Raw genomic sequence first — 21,587 nt, 5'->3', positions numbered from 1 at the left:
TCAGTTTTATTCATGCCAAGGTACTTCTTATATTTATATGTCTCAATTTTCCCACCATTTTCCATTGGCCACTTTCAAATTGTTATATTTGAAATAGTATTTATTCTTTATTGGAAATAGTAACCTGCTACTAAGTTGAGCAGTGTTCCTTTCTCCATTTGAAATACCACCTGCTAGCTTAATATGCTCCAGCAATGTGATTGATGGTGTTATTTAGATAGGAGGCTTAAAGTACCATGAATTTAATAAATAAATAATCCCAGGTGGAAATAGTTTATTTCATATCCTTACTTCCTTGAACAAATTTGCATACAAAAGGTATTATTGTTAATTTTTGGTAGTAATACCACAAGTTATGTTTTTATGAGTCATGATACAGAACATTTTATCTAACAGTAGAGTTTAAATGAAATATGAAGACATTGTATTGAAATACTTATGTGAATACAATTTATTTCCTTTGTAAATGTGAAATTTAAGGAAGGATACTTACTTTTGAAAAATAATAGTTCCCCAGCAATCCCACTTCTGGGCATACACACCAAGGAAACCAGATCTGAAAGAGACACATGCACCCCAATGTTCATTGCAGCTCTGTTTATAATAGCCAGGACATGGAAGCAACCTAGATGCCCATCAGTAGATGAATGGATAAGGAAGCTGTGGTACATATACACCATGGAATATTACTCAGCCATTAAAAAGAATTCATTTGAATCAGTTCTAATGAGGTGGATGAAACTGGAGCCCATTATACAGAGTGAAGTAAGCCAGAAAGATAAAGACCAATACAGTATACTAATGCATATATATGGAATTTAGAAAGATGGTAACGATAACCCAATATGGAAAACAGAAAAAGAGACACAGATGTACAGAACAGACTTTTGGACTCTATGGGAGAAGGCGAGGGTGGGATGTTTTGAGAGAACAGCGTCAAAACATGTATATTATCAAGGGTGAAACAGATCACCAGCCCAGGTTGGATGCGTGAGACAAGTGCTCGGGGCTGGTGCACTGGGAAGACCCAGAGGGATGGGGTGGGGAGGGAGGTGGGAGGGGGGATTGGGATGGGGAATACATGTAAATCCATGGCTGATTCATGTCAATGTATGACAAAAACCCACTACAATACTGTAAAGTAATTAGCCTCTAACCAATAAAAATAAATGGAAAAAAAAAATTGAGAAGGACCATAAAAAAAAAAAAGAAAGAAAAATAATAGTTCCAGGACTCCTTAGAGAAATGGCTGTTTTTAGGGTTACGGTGCACACTTCAGTTGTGTCTGACTCTTTGTGACCCTATGGACTGTAGCCCGCCAAGCTCCTCTGTCCAGGGGATTCTCCAAGCAAAAATACTGGAGTGGGTTGCCATGCCCTCCTCCAGGAGATCTTCCTGACCCAGGGATTGAACCCAGGTCTCTTATGTATCCTGCATTGGCAGGTGGGTTCTTTACCACTAGAGCCACCTGGGAAGAGCTAGGGTGGGGAATATACAAAATGAGCCCAGATATAGTGCAAGAATATAAAGAAGTGCTTGAAAAAGAAAAAAAGAGGCATATCGAAAGGTCATAGGCGTCAACCTGAAAGAGCTTCTAATGGCCAAACAAAAAATAAGTGTGAGCAGCAAAATAAATAATGATAGTAGCAGATTATAACCTAAAGTATAAACTGACTTTGTAAGTCCATCCTGATACCAATGGTTGAATAAATGTATGAATGGGGGAGAAAGCAGGAGTCTTCCTTACAGAGCTCCAAATAATATAGGTAAATAATATATGTAGATCTTTTCCCTTCCAGGAGGTGGAGCTGAATTCTCCTCCCCTTGAGATGGGCTGAACTTCTAAAGAATAGAATATGGAAAGAGGAAAATAATACCTTTGAAGTGGAAAAGCCTGCCAGATACCACCTTGACCAATTGATCAAGGTTAATATCACCATGCTGTTATGTGTACCCCCTGAGTTTGAGGAGAAGGGTACTTCACCTCTGTGGTATTCATCCCCCAAATCCAAACCCTGATCTAATTATGAAAAAAACCTCAGGTGAACCCAAATTGGGGGACATTCTACATAATACCTGTCCTGTATTTTCAAATATATTAGGTCATTGAAAAACAAGAAAAACGTAAGGGACTGTCATAGATTGGAGGAGACTAGGATGATAACAACTAAGTACAAACATGGTACCTTGGGCTAGATTCTTGTACAGAAAAAGACATTACTGGAAAAAATAAGAATAAAGTCTAGTTTAGTTAATTGTCCCTCTAAAATTATTAAAAAATATCATTGCAAAAAAAATGGCAACCCACTCCAGTACTCTTGCCTGGAAAATTCCATGGACTGAGGAGCCTGGTAGACTACAGTCCATGGGTTCACAAAGAGTTGGACACAATTGAGCAACTTCACTTACCATTTTTTTGTATTTTTCATAGTCACCTATTTCATTCAAAAATGGTTATATAGCACTTATGTGCCAAACTCGTAATGTACTTAGGTGTTTGAAATCAACATGATCCCTGCTCACATAGAACTTAGAGTCTAGTGCAGGAAAGAGGCCATAAAAAGGCACTAAGTCAGTAAAAATATAATTACAAGTCGGGATAAGTTCTGTGAAGGTGATGATCAGGATACATAGAATACCTACACTTGTTTGCTTTCTTGTGAATATGTGAATTATTTTTACAATGAACATGAAAGTTAAAGTGAAAGTCACTCAGTTGTGTCCAAGTCTTTGAGACCCCGTGGACTATACAACCCATGGAATTCTTCAGGTGAGAATACTGGAGTGGGTAGCCTTTCCCTTCTCCAGGGGATCTTCCCAACCCAGGGATCGAAGCAAGGTCTCTCTCATTGCAGGTGGATTCTTTACCAACTGAGCTACCTGGGAAGCCCAAGAATACTGAAGTGGGTACCCTATTCATTTTCCAGTGGATCTTCCCGACCCAGGAATCGAACCAGGGTCTCCTGCATTGCAGGCGGATTCTTTACCAACTGAGCTATCAGGGTAGTCATAATGAACATATATTACTTCTGTGTCAGAAAAAGCTATTTCTCAAGCCTAATTGGGAAGTTACCTCACAGAACCTTAGTAAATTGCCTAGTTCGAGTGATTAATTTCTATACCAAAGGAGCCATTACTTGAGATTGCAGGGCCTACCACGTGTATGCTTTTGTCTACACATAGTGTTGTTGCAGGAAGGAGGTAAATTGATATCTACCCACTATCCCTAACTTCTCTGCACCTATAACAAAACAGGGAGACAGACCATTTCATGAGGAGTAGCTGGAGTGAAGGCAGAGCTGAAGGGATTTTCCTTTCCTGCTTCTTAGACCTGCCTTTTACTTTGACTGCTTCCCATGGCTTAATGTGGACAGATGCTCAACACATAATTCTTAGAACTTGATTTGTGAGCTATGGGGAGCTTTTGTCACAGTTTTCATTCTGTAATGATGGGCATAATCTGTGAAATAATAAATAACCCCAGTCCTGAAATCATTAAAATTTCAATTGGATTGCTTTACTCTATTTCCTTTATTCTACCAGACTCCTGTTCCTGGATGTCCCCCGGCCCCTCCGTTTCCTTTAGATTCTTCTGAGTTAAGTTCCTTGCACTATAAAATAGGGTTAAGTTTGTGTGTTCTGGAGCTAGAGTGATTTCAGATTCCAGTTCAGTCACTGACTAGCCGTGGAGCTTCGGCAATTCTCTGAGTGCTACAGTTTCCTCATCTATACAGTGGAGATGAAGATGTGAATAGCTCTTGCTTCATAGGATTGCTGTGAGAATATGTGTAAATACTTCTAAGTTGCTTAGCACAATACCTGACATATGGTAACATCATAAATGCATGGGCTATTTCATGTAGTGTTTCCAGGGAATATGAGGAGAGGTAAGCAGGTGTTGCTTCTTTAGTTTCTACAAAGGAGTTTTCAACATTGCTGTCAGGTTCTTAGAAAAAATATAGTATTCCATTGGGCTTTATTTAACTTTGAAGAATACTTTTCAGAAGGATTTTTTTATTAATTAATTTATTTTTTACACATGTTTATTTTTTAAATTAATTTATTTTAATTGGAGGATAATTACTTTACAATATTGTGATGGTTTTTGCTGTACATCAGCATGAGTTTGTTGTAGGTATACATATGTCCCCTCCCTCTTGAGTTGCCCCCCACCACCCGCCGCATCCCGCCCTCTAGGGCATCTCAGAGCACCAGTTTGCCCTCCTGAGTCACCCACTGGCTCTCTGTTTTACATATGGTAGGGTATATGTTCTTCTCTCCATTTGTCCCACCCTCTCCTTCCCCACTGTTTCCACAAGTCTGTTCTCTATGGCTGTGTCTCCATTGCTTTCCTGCGAATAGGTTCATCAGTACCATCTTTCTAGATTCCATATATATGTGTTAATATATGATACTTATTTTTCTCTTTCAGAAGGATTTCTTTTAATGTGTGGTATTGAGAACAGATTGTAAATACAGTGATACTTGTCTTGGGGGAGTTAACTTTAAGTCAAGTTTGAAACATTATTCAGACTAGTAAGATAGTGAGTACTGCAGATATTAAAGCCGTTCATGTCCTAATATTTACTTAATATATATGCACATTCAGAAATAGGACCTGCTATGTATCCCTTGTCACTCTTGAAAGATTCCTTTTTTTAAAATATTTTTTTGAGTGCTTGGTTTGGCATCACACATATTGAAATTGGAATGATACAGAGGTTAGCGTGGCCGCTGCACATGGATGACACAGAAATTCATGAACTGTTCTTTTGAATGATATACGCCATTATGGGAGTTTGATATCATGCAAATTAAATATTTCTATATCTTGGTTTTTGACAACTGAACTATTGATCATATATAGTTTAATTACTATCTACTTTTATGTGTAGTTATGTATGCATATAACACCAATTTAGAGTTTTAATAGTGTCATGTAATATGCTGTGATCATTGTAATCACATTTAAGAGCCATTTTGTGCCCGAAAAAAACAAAATGAAACCTTGAAATTACCTTTCTTTGATTTCTTCCCTTTTTGTTCTGTGTTTTTTGTTTCCCCAGAAAACATTCTTGAGAAAGACCTTCATGGAAGACTTTATATCAACCGTGTGTTTCATATCAGTGCTGAAAGAATGTTTGAATTGCTGTTCACCAGTTCACACTTTATGCAGAGATTTTCTAATTCTAGAAATATAATAGGTTGGTCTTGTTTTCTTATCTAATGATAAATATGGGAGAATTTTATTATCCTTAGAGAGTTTATGTTGTCAAGTGGAAAAATTAGACAGGCTTCAATTTTATTTTGGTGATATAGAAACTAGTGTTTAGGTGTTTCGGGTAAAATCACGTGTAAATAGTATAATTTTTCAATTAGTCAGATGTTACTTACTATTAAGTTCAGACCCTTTAAGAACTAAAACTCCATTTATTTGTTAACATAGCAGTTCAACTGGGTTGAGCCCCATTTAAAAGGATTCCATTGTGGAATAGTTGGAGTCTGTGCATGTGTGCCAAGTTGCTTCTGTTGTGTCCGACTCTTTGAGATCCTATGGACTATAGCCTGCCAGGCTCCTTTGTCCATGGGATTCTCTAGGCAAGAATACTGGAGTGGGTTGCCATGCCCTCCTCCAGGGATCTTCCTGACCCAGGGATCAAACCTGCACCTCTGTGTCTCCTGCATTGGCAGATGGGTTCTTTACCACTAGTGCCACCTAGGAAGCCAATTGGATTCTAGTAGAGTATGAACTAGTATAGTCACTTTGCAAAATGATTTGGTGATGTCTACTAGATACATATAACCTTCAGAAATGGGTACCAGTGTACTCTGAAAGACATGTACTGCTGTATTCATAGCAGCATTAGTTAAAATGGTCCCCAAAATCAAAATAGCCCAAATATCCACCAGTAATAGAATGGATAAACAGATGTATGTTCACACAAAAGAATACTGTGTGGCGATGGAAAAAAAAAAACCTGCTGCTACTTCTAACAATATGTATAAATCTTATGGGTATACTGTAGTATTAAGTAAGAGAAGTCAGACACAAAATAGTACATGCTGTGATTTCTTTATTTAAAGTTCAAAATGAGGTAAAACTTATTTATGGACATAAAAGCAGCAGAGTAGCCAACTGCTGTGGGGACTGCTGTGGGTGGATAAAGACTGGAAGGGAGCTTCTGGGATGCTGGTAAAGTTCTCTATCTTGATTTGGGCAGTGGTACACATGTGTGTTTTTTCTGCAAATTCATGGAGACTTGAGGTTGCAATGCCTATGGTCTACCTTAATAAAAATATTCCAATTAGGAAGTTAGTTATAAAAAAGATTTTATTGATTATGTGTTAAAAGTTCTATTTTGGTAAACATCTCAAAGAAGCATATAGCCAACCTGAAATTGAATTTATCCTAAATATTTCAAGATATCTTAGAAACTTTGGGAGCATATGGTTTAACTTGCTATATAAAATTAGAAAACACCAGTGGCAGAGATCCATATGAGCTGAGTCATTTGACATAGTCAAAGAGAGTCAAGTTAAATATAATGTATAGTCTAACCATTTCATTAACCATTAGATGTTATTCCTTTATTTGAAACTTTTATGTAAACATAATTACATATTCATAGGTTATAACATTGATACAGACTAGATATAAAAAAGTAATTTTTTCTTATTATTCATAGTAGAGTAGCAAAGCAATTTCTGATTGATAGCTATTGTCTTGTGATTATATTAAATGTCCTGTTTTTAAAAATCATTAATTTTTTCCTGTTCTTCCAGTTTTAAAAATGTATAATACCTGAGGAATATAAATCTTTCTTTTCACTCAGTAGCTCATGTTTAACATTATATCTGTTCTGAATCTATTTTGTATCTTCTTGCTATTCATGTCTGCCTGGAGAATCTGCCATTCCAGAAGAGCTGGATATTTTATATCTCTTAATTTTCTAAGATGATGCCTGTTGATATTGCACTGCCATTTTTATGGCTGGAAAGACCCAGAGGAAACTAGCTATGTTATTCCACGCTGGTACAAAATGAAGTTTTTTTTTGTTTTAATCACGACTGCATTTGGTGTCTGATATCATATCTAGCTTCAGTATGGATGACTGTGTTTGCCATCTGATGCTATAAATGGCTTTGGCAAACAAAGGCTTCTGGCTTATCACAAGTATAAATAGTTATAGGCATGTTGCCCTTAGACCTAGAATTAGTCAGAAGGTTTGCCCCCAAAGAGATAATCTGCTTATGATTGCACACTATTCTATTGTCTTCTGAATTTGTTGTCTGGTAATCAAAGTTGCATTTCTTAAGAACAGGTTTCAAAGGCTTCTTTTTAAACTATTAAGAGTTTAATGGGAAAATATAGTATGGTCAGTTATTTGTGGATTTAACCTAATTTCAGCACTAAAACAGCTACTTCTGGATCTATTTTTTTATAATTAAAATTTATTTTAAATTATTAAGAATAATGATTATACTAATTATTCTTAATAGTTTTTAATAAAAATCATTTAATTTGAATTCTTTAAAATTCTTTAAAATAGGACACTATTTTTATAATGTAAAGCTCAGTTTTAAGTCTTTTTATTCAACTTTCTAATTTTGAAAAAATGAAAATCTTTAGAAGAGTTGCATGAATAGTATAATGAAACCTACCCATCACCTACATTCACCAGTCTTTTTTATTGTGGTATTATTTCTGCACATAACATAAAACTTACCATTTTAATAATTTTAAAGTGTACAATTCACTGGCATGAAGTATATTCACATTGTTGTGTACCCATCACCATCTCTGGAACTTTTCATCTTCCCCAAATTGAAACTCTGTCCCTGGTAAACAGTAACTCTCCATTTTCCCCTCTCCCCATCTCCTGATGAACACCATTCTACTTTCTGCCTCTATGAATTTCACTATGCTTTTGTTGTTGTTCAGTCACTCAGTTGTGTCTGACTCTTTGGGACCCCATGGACTGCAGCACGCCAGGCTTCCCTGTCCTTCACTGTCTCCCGGAGCTTGCTCAAACTCATGCCCATTGAGTTGGTAATGCCATCCAACCATCTCATCCTCTATCATCCCCTTCTCTTGCCTTCAATCTTTACCAGCATTAGGGTCTTTTCTAATGGGTCAGTTCTTTGTACCAGGTGGCCAAAGTATTAGAGCTTCAGCCTAAGCATCAGTCCCTCCAATGAATTTTCAGGATTGATTTCCTTTAGGATTGACTTGTTTGATCTCCTTGCAGTCCAAGGGACTCTCAAGAGTCTTCTCCAATATCACAGTTACTATGATAGCTACCTCATGTAAGTGGAACCATACAATATTTGTTTCTTTGTGACTGCTTATTTCACTTAGCATAATGTCTTCAAGGTTTATCCATATTGCAGTATGGATTTCATCTCATTCCTTTTAAAGAATAAATGCTAAGCCATTGTATGTTTATGCCGCATTTTGTATACCTACCCCTTTATCAGTGGAGTTTTGAGTTATTTCCACTTTTTAGTTATTGTGGATGCTGTTGCTGTGAACACTGATGTACAAGTATCTGTTTGAATCCCTGCTCTTGGTTCCTTTGGGTGATACCTAGAAGTAGAAATGGATCATAAGGTAATTCTATGTTTAATTTTTTGAAGAACTGCCATATTGTTTTCCACAGTGGCTGCATCATTTTACATTCCCACCAGCACTGCGTAAAGGTTCCAATTTCTCCATATCTAGCCAACCTCTTATTTTCAGGTTTTTGTGATTATAGTTATCCTAGTGGATGTGAAGATTCACCAATTTTAAAATTTTATTACATCAAAGGTTTCTTGAATTATTTATATTGCAATTTTTGCTTTTGATTACTTCAATTTATTGTATCAAAATGCCTCATATGTCTTTCTGTATACTGTTGCCATTTTTTCTGATAACTTCATCTGTTCTTTATATTATGATGAACTTTACTTAGGTATTGGGGGCTTGACTATCCCAAAATGTTGTAATGTTCTGGCACGTGATATTCAATAGGCTTGTTGGTAACACTGATGAAAATACAAGTGAGAGACTTTTATCTTTGTGGAATAGTGTGCAGTTTTAATGGCAGAATTCAATGATATCTTTAAATTTAGTCACTGGTTAACAGTGAACTATTTGTATAATTTTTCTGAAAGAGGCTGACATATGACCAAAGTGATATTTTACAAAGTATTTTATAATTAATTTTATATCTCTTGTACACCTAAATAAATCATTTTTTAAACAAATTCTGTATTATAGATCCCATGATTTGAGATGATGCCTGCTTAATTTACTTGCGAAATTTTTCTGCAAAAGATAAGCAACAGGCAGCTTCAGGATCCCTCATTAAATCCCTAGGCTTAGCTGACTGAAAGAAGTTAAATAAAATTGAGTATATAATAAAGCCTTGTTTCCTTTCCTTTGATGATGGGTAATAGGTTAGATAAAGGCTTCTGTTTTAGGATAATGATGCGCAGAAGCCAGATATACTAATTGCCTAAGTCCATTGTGCTATGTAGGGCTTCCCAGGTGGCTCAGAGTCTGCTTACAATGCAGGAGACCTGGGTTTGATCCCTGGGTCAGAAGGATCCCCTGGAGAAGGAAATGGCAACCCATTCCAGTATTCTTGCCTGAGGAATCCCATGGACAGAAGCACCTGGCAAGCTACAGTCCATGGGGTCACAAGGAGTCAGATATGACTTAACAACTAAATAACAACAACAGTTGTGCTAGGTGACTTAGTCAGATCTTTGAACAGAGTTCATAATGCTGTTACCTATATTTTCCTAGTGTTAGCTTGTTAAATGAACTTTGTTATATGGTGCTGTGTTCTAAAGATGTTCAGTTCAGTTCAGACGCTCAGTTGTGTCTGACACTTTGCAACCCTGTGGAATGCAGCATTCCAGGCTTCCCTGTCTATCACCAACTCCCGGAGCTTACTCAAACTCATGTTCATAGAGTTGGTGATGCCATCCAACCATCTCATCCTCTGTCATCCCCTTCTCCTCCCACCTTCAATCTTTCCCAGCATCAGGGTCTTTTCAAATGAGTCAGTTCTTTGTATCAGGTGGCCAAAGTATTGGAGATTCAGCTTCAGCATCAGTCCTTCTAATGAATATTCAGGACTGATTTCCTTTAGGATTGACTGGTTTGATCTGCTTGTAGTCCAAGGGACTCTCAAGAGTCTTCTCCAACACCACAGTATTTCTGTGCTAAGTATATTTTTGCTCATTGTGTTGTTGCTAAGCAAAAGAAAGAGAATTTTTACAAAATCTTGCATAAAGATAGATTTTTCTAGAGTTTTCTTCATATAGAAAAGGTTATATAGTTTATTTATATTCCATTGCCCCCTTCTTGATTAAAGATCTTGGCAGAGAAGCCATTAACATTGTATAATTTCTCATTGATGTGATTTCTCCACAAGTTGAGATCAGATCATATTGCTACATAAAGGACAAATGTCTTTCACGGTCTTGTCCTTGATGATGGGCGTGTTGAAATGTTCTGTCTCTGATAAGTGGACACCATTACTTCTTTTTGTAGGTACTGGGAACTTTAAAAAGAAGCCCACTGATGATACGCTTTTAATTTTATCTTCTAGAGAAAAGAAAAAATATTTTAATAGACAACAATTTAGAAGTAAATGGGTCAGAGATGAGGTGTATGTCACATGCAAGAAGAGTGCCTGATGTGACTTTACTCTTCTTTAATGTTAAATGAATAATACAGTTATAAGGAAGTTAGAACTGGTCACAAATAAAAATTTAAATAGTTCAAAAACTCTCTCTTTAATTCCATTACAAGCCGTACCCTTCAAATTTCTAGAACTAACTCTTTTAACTAACTCTTTTTTGCTGTGATTAGATGTAGTATCTACCCCTTGGAATGTGGAACCTGGAGGTGACCAGCTGAGAACCATGACTTACACTATAGTCCTTAACAATCCACTAACTGGAAAGTGTACCACGGCCACTGAAAAGCAGGTATGTCTATGCTGCCAGTGTTCCAAAAGAACCATGTGTGTAGAAAGAGAAAAGATGCCTGTCATAGGTCCTAGTCACCAATTACAAGACTGTTTACAGGTTAAAAGAGTTTAAGAGGCACATAAACAAATCAACCCAATCCTAATTCAGACAAGCCAACTGTAAAAAGGCTTTTCTGAGATTTAAGGAATTGTTCATTTCTATATTCTGTAATGATATAGTTGTTATATTTTAAAGCAAAGAGTATTTATCTTTTAAAGGGATATACTGAGGAATTTTAGGGAATCCGTTGGTGACTCAGTGGTAAAGAATCCACCTACAATGCAGAAGACGTGGTTTCGATACTTGTGTTGGGAAGATCCCCTGGAGAAGGAAATGGCAGTCCACTCCAGGATTCTTGCCTGGGAAATCCCAAGGACAGAGGAACCTGGCAGGCTACAGTCCATGGGGTCACAAGAATCAGACACAACTGACTAAACCACCACCACTACTGAGCAATTGATAAAGAAATATACTGATGTATTTTTGGATGAAATTATATTGGTGGTTAGGATATCTTTTAAAAGTAGCTAGGCAGAAGATGAAGGTGGAGGGAGGGAATGTGGGGAGAGATACAGATGAAACAGGACTGGCTGTGAGTTAATACTGAAGCTGGTTGATGAGCTGATGAGGGTTCATTGTGTAATGTTCATTTCTACTCTTGTGTATATTTGAACCTTTTCATAATAAGTGTTTTTTAAAAAACAGAACACTATTGGAATCTGATTTACAGGATCGTGTCAAGGGTTATGGCCAAATAACTAGATGGCTGCTATGACATATGAGTAAGAGAATGTTAGGTATTTAATGCTCTGTCTACTCTGTGACCAGCATGGCACTGTCATATACTGTGGTTTATGTTTGGCGAGTTTTGTTGAAGTACTGTATATCTGTATAGTAATCTGTTCTACAGAGTTAGAAAATATCTGTTAACATCTGAATTAGTTGTGCTATCATAGGTTTTGCCCATCAGTGTTCAAAAGAACTTAAAATTTTCTCTTCCAAAGATTTCCAAACATTTAAGAGAAGTTTTTTTTTGGTATTTGTGAGTCTTTGATAACTTTAGAGGATAAATAGAATAGGTAAGGTTAAAATGAGAAAGATTTGGCCAGCAACCACTTCAAAGCCTATTTAGGGAAAGCAGTGTTTTGTCTGGTTGTCCCTTTCCTTCATTTTTCTGGTGAAGAGTGGTTTTTATTAAACTTTAATGAATTTTAGGGTGGGGTCCTGGCTTTGTTTAATTGATTTTTGAATTGTTCCTCTACCAGGAACAATTGAAATTCTTAATAAACTGCTAACACAGATGAGAGATCATGTAGTTCCTTTCTCTTATGCATGCCTAAAATGAAGGTAAAAAAAATTATACAATGAAATAACAGAGAGGCAGCAAATACTATTTCTGCACATCCCTTCTTCTCAATTTGTAGATTACATAGCAATGTGGAGGCCCTTCTGGCTTTGTATATAGGCTCCTCATGTTTTTTTGTAATTTGTGAGAAGGAATTCTGGTATACATGTTCTTAAGTTGGCAGGGAATTTGATGTATTAAACATATACATGCAAAAAATTTTCATCTTATTTTGGCAGAGACTGTATAAAGAAAGTCGGGAAGCACAGTTTTATTTGGTAGATGCAGAAGTGCTCACACACGATGTCCCCTACCATGATTACTTCTATACTCTCAACAGATACTGTATCATCCGATCTTCAAAGCAGAAATGCCGACTGAGGTAAGCTACTGTAAACGAGTGTTTTAGTCAGGACAGGCTACATTGTATGCTGGCAACGTATCAATCCTGAAATCTTAGTTGCAGTTTTACACAACAAAACTTAATTTCTTGCTTTGCGTGTCCACTGGTGGTCAGCAGAAGGGTAGGAAGCCTCACTCAAGAACCCAGGCTGATGGGGCTTTGACATTTGGGGCTGCATAATCCAGAATATGTATCATTTCAGTTACTACCAGAAGAGAGAGAGCTATAGAGTTGTGCTCACAGTCCAGTGGCCAGAATGGTCCCAGGACCCTGTTTAATGGCAAGGGGGCTGGGAGATTTGAGGAGCGCGTGGTGGGCAGTAAACAGCTCTGTTGCAGTGATAGACCAGAAATGTCAGTGTGTTGAAGGTGGTGCTGGGCTCATCATGCACTTGCCCTAGTCTCAGCTAGTGTAGTGACTTTCAGCTAAGGTATGACCACTAGAGATTTTTTATACAAGGCATTTAGGAAATTTAATTTATTTTGAGCCTTTATTGCTATTTAAATAAAGAAAATTCAGAGTTTGAGAAAGCAAAGAAATAAAATGCCAAGTTGATGAAATTATTAGCAGCTCCCAGTAATTTTTTTAAAGAATTCATTTTCAGTGAACAATTTTTTTCTTTTTTTGTAGTCTTAGTGACTTTACATCCTTTTGGCTTTCCACTGAATTCATTCCTACGTTTAACTACAACGTTCATAATGTGATTAAATCTTGTAAATTAAATATTATTCTTTCTTCCTTATTCATTAGAGTTTCAACAGATTTGAAATACAAAAAACAACCGTGGGCTTTTGTCAAATCTTTAATTGAGAAGAATTCCTGGAGTTCGCTGGCAGATTATTTTAAACAGCTTGGTTTGTAAATTTCTTGATTTATCTATTTTTGTAAGGATGGCATTTATTAACAGAATGGGTGGATTCTTCAATTGGATTCATAGTAGGAACTGGTAGATGGCATTGGAATGACTCTTACTGAAGTGGTTCCAACTGTTACACTTAAAGTTTAAAAACTTCTAATTTTCACTGATCTACCAAACACTTATATAATGCTTATGATATGTCAGATGTTGCCCTATGTGTTTTATAAATATTAACTCATTGCAAACCTTTTTTTCCCCCATTTTACTAAAGAAGAAATATCAAAAGAGAGAGAGAGAGGTTAAGTGGCTTTTCCAGGATCACACAGTTAGGAGCTGTCACACTCCCTTCCTCTGCAAGGAGCCAAGGAAGCTGACTGCAGTGAGGGGCTGGGACTTGATCATAAACATGCACTGTGCTCACAAAGAAGGTCTGGAGAGTCCTCAGGCCCATACCTCCCTTACCGACGTAGCTCTCCTGGGTTTACGCAGGCCCACTTAGCCATGGGACCATGAACATGTATGGATTTGGTGGAGGTGGTGGAGGGGAAGTGATGTAGTTGTTCTGTTTGGATATTCCTTAAAATGTACATGAAGAAAAAGCATATATATATATGTATCATATATATATATGTATACACACACACACACACACACATACACACATACATGAATGTAATTAATTCAGTTAAAGAAAAGGTGGTGGCCAATAACCTTAGGGTAATTTAAGGCTTTACTAGCCAGTTTGCTGGTTATTTATTTTCCTTGCTTTCTCACTGGCTGTTTTATTATTAAACTGCAAATCACGAGTAAGGAAAGAGAAACTCAAAGATAAGTTTGGCTGGTAGATAATGAACGTCTAATGAAAAATCTGGTGAAGGGAAAGGTTAAAACAACTGAGAAAAACAAAGTTTTTAGATTGTTTGCAGACTTTCTTTACCAGTGCTTCCTTTTTTTGCAAGCTTTCATTGTAAATTAGAACTATTGTATGCTGCTGCTTCTTTTGAGATTGATGATCAAGTGCTATAATCTATCTTGGAAATCTTTCTAGGGACCCAATGTAAGTGGGTAGCATGTTGTTTCCATAACTGAAATCTTTACATTAATATTTAATATGGCACATGGCAAATCTGTTCTGATGGTTCCCATCATAAATTAATACAGTTCATTCTTCCTAGAATAATGAAGCCTCATTATGGGATCACTGTACACTCCATAACTTTTCATTAAGAGTAAAGTTTGAATCTATGCCATAAGAAACCTGAGTAATAGTTACCAAGGCTTAACTATTAAGTAAAACTATTAAGTAAAAGTTACCGAGGCTTAAAAAAAAAGCAAACTGAGAACAACAACCAACCTTTCTGTATCTTATAGCTGAGATTTCTCCACTATCTAAAGATTATTTTTTTTTAGAATCAGATTTGTTAATGGAAGAATCTGTGGTAAATCAGTCCATGGAAGACCCTGGAAAACTTACTGGCCTGCGAAGGAGAAGGCGAACATTCAACAGAACAGCAGAAACAGCTCCTAAACTTTCTTCTCAGCGTTCTTCTGGAGATATGAGTTTAGAGGCCAAAGGGGATATTACAGGTAGCTGTTATCTGGTAAACAAAGATGAAAGCTCTTTTTTTCTTTACAGGTTTACTTATATGAAGCAGAGTATGCCTCTTGTTTATGAGACAGGTCGGTTAGGAGGGCTGCTTTTCTCTTCTGATAATATTTGTCAAACTCAGTAATATATAAATATAAAGGAGCAGTTGCAAAATGGCAGGCGTGTGGCCAATAGAAGTACTGTACTGGACCTACATGGTATTTTAAAAACTGGACATTTTTATATAAAAACTCAGATCTGACAGCCCTGGGCCCACATGCCTTCAGAGCAGCAATCGATCAGTTGGAGCTTAGCAGTCCCTGCCTCATGTAACCGAGTGTGTACTTTTGCCAGGTCACCGGTCCCCATCACTGTCACCCACTGAGGGATGCTTCATTCGTTAATTTCCTGCCAGGCATTTATAGACATTTGATTTCTACCCTTGAATCCACTACAATGATTGTATGCTTTTAATCCTTATATACTGTCAGGGCCAGCTCAGTAAAATTGCAGAGATAGAATTTGACTTTTATTATCTCTGAATTTAATTTTGAAGACATCTTGTCTCTACTAACTGTAACACCCTCCCTCTCAGAAATAAGAAGCTGTTATACATCCTCAACCTTCTACATTATCAGATCCTCTTCTAAGGCTTATATTTTCAGTTCAGTTCAGTTCAGTCACTCAGTCGTGTCCGACTGTTTGTGACCCCATGGACTGCAGCACACCATTCTTCCCTGTTCATCACCAACTCCTGGAGCTTACTCAAACTCATGTTCATAGAGTCGGTGATGCCATCCAACCATCTCATCCTCTGTCGTCCCCTTCTCCTCCCACTTTCAATCTTTCCCAGCATCAGGGTCTTTTCAAATGAGTCAGTTCTTCACATCAAGTGGCCAAAGTATTGGAGTTTCAGCTTCAGCATCAGTCCTTCCATTCAGGACTGATATCCTTTAGGATGGACTGCTTGGATCTCCTCTCAAGAGTCTTCTCCAACACCTTAGTGTGAATATATTTTTCTACCATTTAAACCTAATGGCTATTTAATTTTGGGATTTGGCAACAAAATTTGGGCAACAGAGAACAGGGGAGGATGATTTCAAAAAAAATTTTTTTAAGGAGCGAAGCATTATATACATAGAACTAGCTCAAATATTATTTGCAGAGATGAAACTTAGAGATCATTCATGATATATTAGATTGCTTATTTAATTTTAGAACAAATTAATTTGTAATATAGGTCAAATTTGCAGAACTGATATAAGGTTTCTTTTTGTAGATTTGTTTACTATTACTTCGAATATCAGAAGTCAAAGAAGGGTGCAGGGAATTCACCCTAACTCACTGTGTCTTTACAAATAATTTTACAAATTTCTTCTCCAGTATTTTTCAAATGAAGTTAAACTTTTACCACTTGTAATCACAACCCTGAATCTCAGATAGCCTTCTGTTTTTGTAATTTGCAGGAAAGAAAAAGGAAATTGAAAGCTATAACACCATCCTTATTGTGGTGATGAGTATTTTGTAAGTATTTGTGTTGAGTGCTTATTTTGCTTGTGCCCTCACTTATCTTTTAATGGTTTTCAAAAAGATTTGAAAATATTTGTATATTATTGTATAGATATTACTACTATTTGACCAATTTTAGCCTACAGAAACAGTAATTTTATATGTTTCAGTCTGGTAGTTTTTGAATGATTTTCAGAAGAACTATTAAATTCGAGGGAATACCAAATACACATTCAGAAAATGTTTTTGTTTTTTAAATTAATTTGATTTGTTTCTACCATCATAGGTTTTTAGGGATATGCCATAAACTTAAAGGGAATATTGATATATGCAGGCTGGTAAAATCCCCCAAATGCTATTTTACTCTACTATATTAGACCAGTGGTCCTTATCCTTTACTATACGTAAGAATCACTTGCTAAACTACTGATTTCAGGGCTTCCCTGGTGGCCCAGGGGTTAGGACTCTGTGCTTCCAATGCAGGGGACTTGGGTTCAATCCCTGATCTGAGAGCTAAGATCCCACAAGTCATATGGCATGGCCAATAAATAAAATTTAAAACTAAATTAAAAAAAATATTAAACATAAATTTCTCAGCTCCAATACTACAGATTGAGTCAGTATGTCTTCAGTAGGGATCAAGAATCAGTAGTATTCTAAAACACACTGCATAGGTTATTCTGATGCAAGTAATCTGAGGATTGTAGGATGAGAAATACTGGAGTAATTAGTCTGAATCTCAGGGTATTCTTTTGGAATCTTCTCTGTCAGTCATGTTTAGACTCCCATTAGGGCTTCCCTGGGTGGCTCAGAGGTTAAAGCATCTGCCTGCAATACAGGAGACCCAGGTTCGATCCCTGGGTCGGGAAGATCCCCTGGGGAAGGAAATGGCAACCCACTCCAGTATTCTTGCCTGGAGAATCCCATGGACAGAGGAGCCTGGTGGGCTACAGTCCACGGGGTCGCAAAGAGTCGGACACAACTGAGTGACTTCACTTTCACTTTTCACTTTCTATCTCCATGGCTATACTTGGATCATGGGGTAGTCCATCAGATTTAATTGAATTAGTTCTGACTGGATGATACTCTCTCGATATATTTTTTGGAAAGAAATTCTTATATCAGCCTTTTTTTTCTAATTATAGACTTCAGAACATAGAAAATGTTTGTTGTACCTTCAAGTTTTATAAAAGCTTTTCATATTCTGCTTAAATTGATTTGCTGTGACAATTTTGAATAGTATATATTATCTGTGATCTTTTGTATCACTTTGCAGAAAATTTATAGTCAGATATTAAATGTTGATTTTTATGCCATTTCATAGATTTCATTTTTTCTCTACTACCTTAGTTTTCATCTTCAGGATGGGTAAAAGTGAATACTGTATATTTTAAGGCAAGTCAATATTTTAACAGGAAAAAATGAGATATGATGCCACCTATGTATTTGCATGTATATGTAATGAGATACATTCATTCACTTGACATGCTGTTGTGAATACCAACAAAGTAAGTGTATTTAACAAGTAGCATTTTACATATGATACCATTGATATCTGTTTGGGATTTGAAACTTTGTCTAAGTTGAACCAGAAGGAATTTTTGCTGAATGTGCATTTGTTTTTGCTTCCGCTGGAAATAAGAGGTACTTAACGATCTATCTAAGAGCAAATCCATATTGATCTTCATTTCCTTTCCGAAGTACAGTATTATGCATGTGTAATTGCTTAAGACAAAAGCACCCCAAAATAGATCTTGAAAGCTAACGTGGTAGATTTCTAGGCTGGTGGTTGCACATCAACACTGGTTAGGATTCCTGGCAGAGAGGAGAGACGTCAGGGACAATCCCAACCTGCTTATTTGAGGACTTCATTGTCACTAGTTACCTTCCAACTTTTCCTTCAACATCCACTTAATACTTAAAGTTATTATTTCATACAATAAAATAGGAATAATTAATTTAAATAATAACTAATTGGAAACTAGTCTGGGTAATATGCATTTTTGAAGCTTTTGCGTGTCTCTCCTGCATTAGCAATGCTTTAGGTCTGAATGAGAGTGGATTAACCAGGTCTGATTTTCTCTGTCTAGTTTGCTGTTGCTAGTTTTGCTGAATGTGATGCTGTTTCTGAAGTTGTCAAAGATAGAATATGCTGCTCAGTCCTTTTACCGTCTTCATCTCCAAGAAGAAAAATCTTTAAAGTAAGTTTTCCTTTCCACAACCTATTACTTGAATAATTCCTGTGCTGCAGAAAATGTAAGTCCAGTTTTAGAGAGTTTGGTCTGCCAACTTCTCTTTAGTCATACACTGTTTTGTTTTACCTGCAAATTTATGGGGCTAATGATTTCTGGAAAAGGCTAGAAGCCTTTCCCTTGATCTTTCAAAAAATTTTAAAATTATTTATTTGGCTGTGCCAGGTCTTAGTTGTAGCATGAAGGATATTTTAGTTGCTGCATGCAAACTCTTAGCTGTGGCATGTGGGATCTAGTTCCCCAACCTGGGATCAGACCTGGGCCCCTTGCATTGGAAGTGCAGAGTCTTAGCCACTGGACTGCCAGGGAAGTCCCTATTTCCTGATCTTTAAGATGGTATTTTTCTTTCAGTTTAGCCTCTGATTTGGTGTCAAGAGCGGAAGCTGTTCAAAAGAGCAAAGGCCAGGCCCATCGCTTAAAACGAGTGCTCCGGGACTCCATGGTGATGCTGGAACAGGTTGGTACCTCTGTGTGCCATGGTACTTGGTACTCATCCCAGTGATTCAGCTGCTTCTCTGGCTGTGAGAGAATATTCACTATACCGTTATTTGAATAAATCCCCCTTCTAGAGGCATCTAACCTTGCCAATTTCTGGATTATGCATTTTGTGTATATAGTTACTTTTATCAATACTTCTTTTAAAAAATGGAGATATACTATACTTACCATTGCATACCCTCCTTTTTTCAATTAGTAATATATTTGAAGGTGTCTCCATATCAGTATGTACACATCTACCTCATTCTTTTAATTGATCCTTCTATATAAGATTTCATGCTTAACATTAGCTCTTTAAAAAAAAATTAGCTCTTTTTATAGAAATGGTAGATATTATATACACTGTCCATTATTTTGTTTTTATCTATTAACCATGTATCATGGAGATACTTCTATATCAGCATATAAAGCACTTCTTCTTTTAATAGCATATAGAATTCAACTGTACATGTGTGGCATAATTATTTTACCAGTTCCCCATTGAAGAATAAATACATAAGTTATTTTGCTGTTTTCTATAAGCGTTCTCTCTTGTCATCAATATGTGCTGCTTGGTTCTATGAATCAAAATTTAGGATTACCTTTGAAAAATAAAGACTAATACTCCCATTATAATATAAGATTTGTGTACTTTTCAAGGCTCACTGACTCTTTGCACATGAGTTTGAGCAAACTCAGGGAGATAGTAAAGGACAGGGAAGCCTGGTGTGCCACAGTTCATGGGGTCGAAAGCAGTCGGATATGACTTAGTGACTGAACAACAACAAGGACTGAAATAAATATATTTTAGATAATAAGCAAATAACAACTTTTCAGAATTGAAAAGTAGAGATTTCTATAGTGCCTGTAATCAGGCATTGGCCTTCTGTTGGATAGGTTGTCTAACCTTAGCTTTTCTTTCCAGCTTTCCATCTTTTTGCCTTTTTATTCTACTTTCCAGAAATTTCCTTTTAATCTTCAAATTCTTCTACTGAGTTTTTCAGTTTTTGCTAATTTTTAATTTCAAATTTCTCTGAATTTTCTTTTTTTTTTAAATGAAATTGTGAACTTTTTAAGTGGCTATAGTATCTTTCTCTCTGATCATGTTACTGATAATTAAAAAAATATATATTTTTCTTCTTCTTTCATACCCGCTTTCCAGCAAGATCCTTTCCCCCTCTTTTGATTTCTGTCCTTAGGGTAGGGGATTACTTTAGATGTCTGTAGTCTTTTGCTGTCCGCCTGTGTGGATCCAAAGTTCTTAATGTGTGAGCTGGGCTGGTCTACCCTTAACTTCTCAGTAGATCTGGCTGGCCTGTTGGTTAAGAAATCCTCATGTCAGCATCTTTAGGTCTTTACTCTTGGACTGGTCAGTTTCCACAGAGGACTCTTTCAGTCTCCTCCCTGAAGGATTAAGGGCTGGCTGCCCGCATTTTAGGAGCTGACTGAGAGCAGAGGGATAGAGGGGGCAGGGCGATGGGACAATCCGAGAGCACAGTGTACATGTTACTGTGTAGTCCCTATTCTTGGTCAGTACTGTTGTCTTTACTGATGTTTTGGCATCCTCCTGGCCAGACTGCCAGAGATCGTCTGTTTATCCTCTCCAGAAAATAGGACTTCAGACTTCCGCCCAGGTAGTAGGAGAGGCCACATGTCCAAAAGTTCACCCAGTCATTCTTATTTCAGTTCCTCTTTATTCCCACTTCCAAAGGTGCCTGTCAATTCCTGAGGCTTTTGAGGATTCTTCAGGGTAGATTCGTTTGGTTCTCAACTTTCTTTACTGTTGGCTTGGGATTCAGCATTTTCAGGGCTGCCAAGTCGTCCTTCTTCCTTCCAGTCTCCAAAGTCATGTTGCTCTTGCCTTTCTGTTCCCCCCTCCCCCCAACCTCATGGATTTATGCCTTTAAAAAAAAATGCCTTTACTGTGCTTTTGGTGGGGTTGCAGGAGGGAGCAAAATTGGACGCATGTATTTAATCTACTTATTCCCTCTTCAGTGCGCACTGCCTTGATTTCTTCCACTGACACTGCCCAAGCTAAGCTCCCAGTAGCCTCTGACTTTTAAAGTTAATGTACCTTTTTTCTGAGTTTTCATCTTACAGTGCCTGCATTTGACAGAGCTGACCAT

The 21,587-nt window shown here is 37.0% G+C and overlaps 1 protein-coding gene and 1 pseudogene across 10 annotated transcripts in view; both read left to right on the top strand.

The window, feature by feature from the left end:
• Nucleotides 1-21,587, top strand: part of GRAMD1C (GRAM domain containing 1C) — a 104,623-nt gene that overhangs the window by 79,453 nt on the left and 3,583 nt on the right. For 8 of the 10 annotated variants that reach the window (XM_061167177.1, XM_061167184.1, XM_061167182.1 and 5 more), the window contains 8 exons: nucleotides 5,067-5,204; nucleotides 10,868-10,986; nucleotides 12,613-12,755; nucleotides 13,527-13,630; nucleotides 15,031-15,222; nucleotides 16,690-16,747; nucleotides 18,823-18,933; nucleotides 19,336-19,441. In XM_061167177.1, coding sequence (XP_061023160.1) covers nucleotides 5,067-5,204; nucleotides 10,868-10,986; nucleotides 12,613-12,755; nucleotides 13,527-13,630; nucleotides 15,031-15,222; nucleotides 16,690-16,747; nucleotides 18,823-18,933; nucleotides 19,336-19,441 — 971 coding nt within the window. The other 2 variants (XM_061167178.1, XM_061167187.1) reach the window with 2 other exon arrangements.
• On the top strand, nucleotides 4,676-4,774 carry LOC133074286 (U6 spliceosomal RNA; annotated as a pseudogene).

The sequence above is a fragment of the Dama dama genome, chromosome 19, assembly GCF_033118175.1.
Source record: "Dama dama isolate Ldn47 chromosome 19, ASM3311817v1, whole genome shotgun sequence".
NCBI lineage: Eukaryota > Metazoa > Chordata > Mammalia > Artiodactyla > Cervidae > Dama > Dama dama.
The sequence above is the reverse complement of the archived record's forward strand: the minus strand, read 5'-3'. Positions and strand labels throughout refer to the sequence as shown.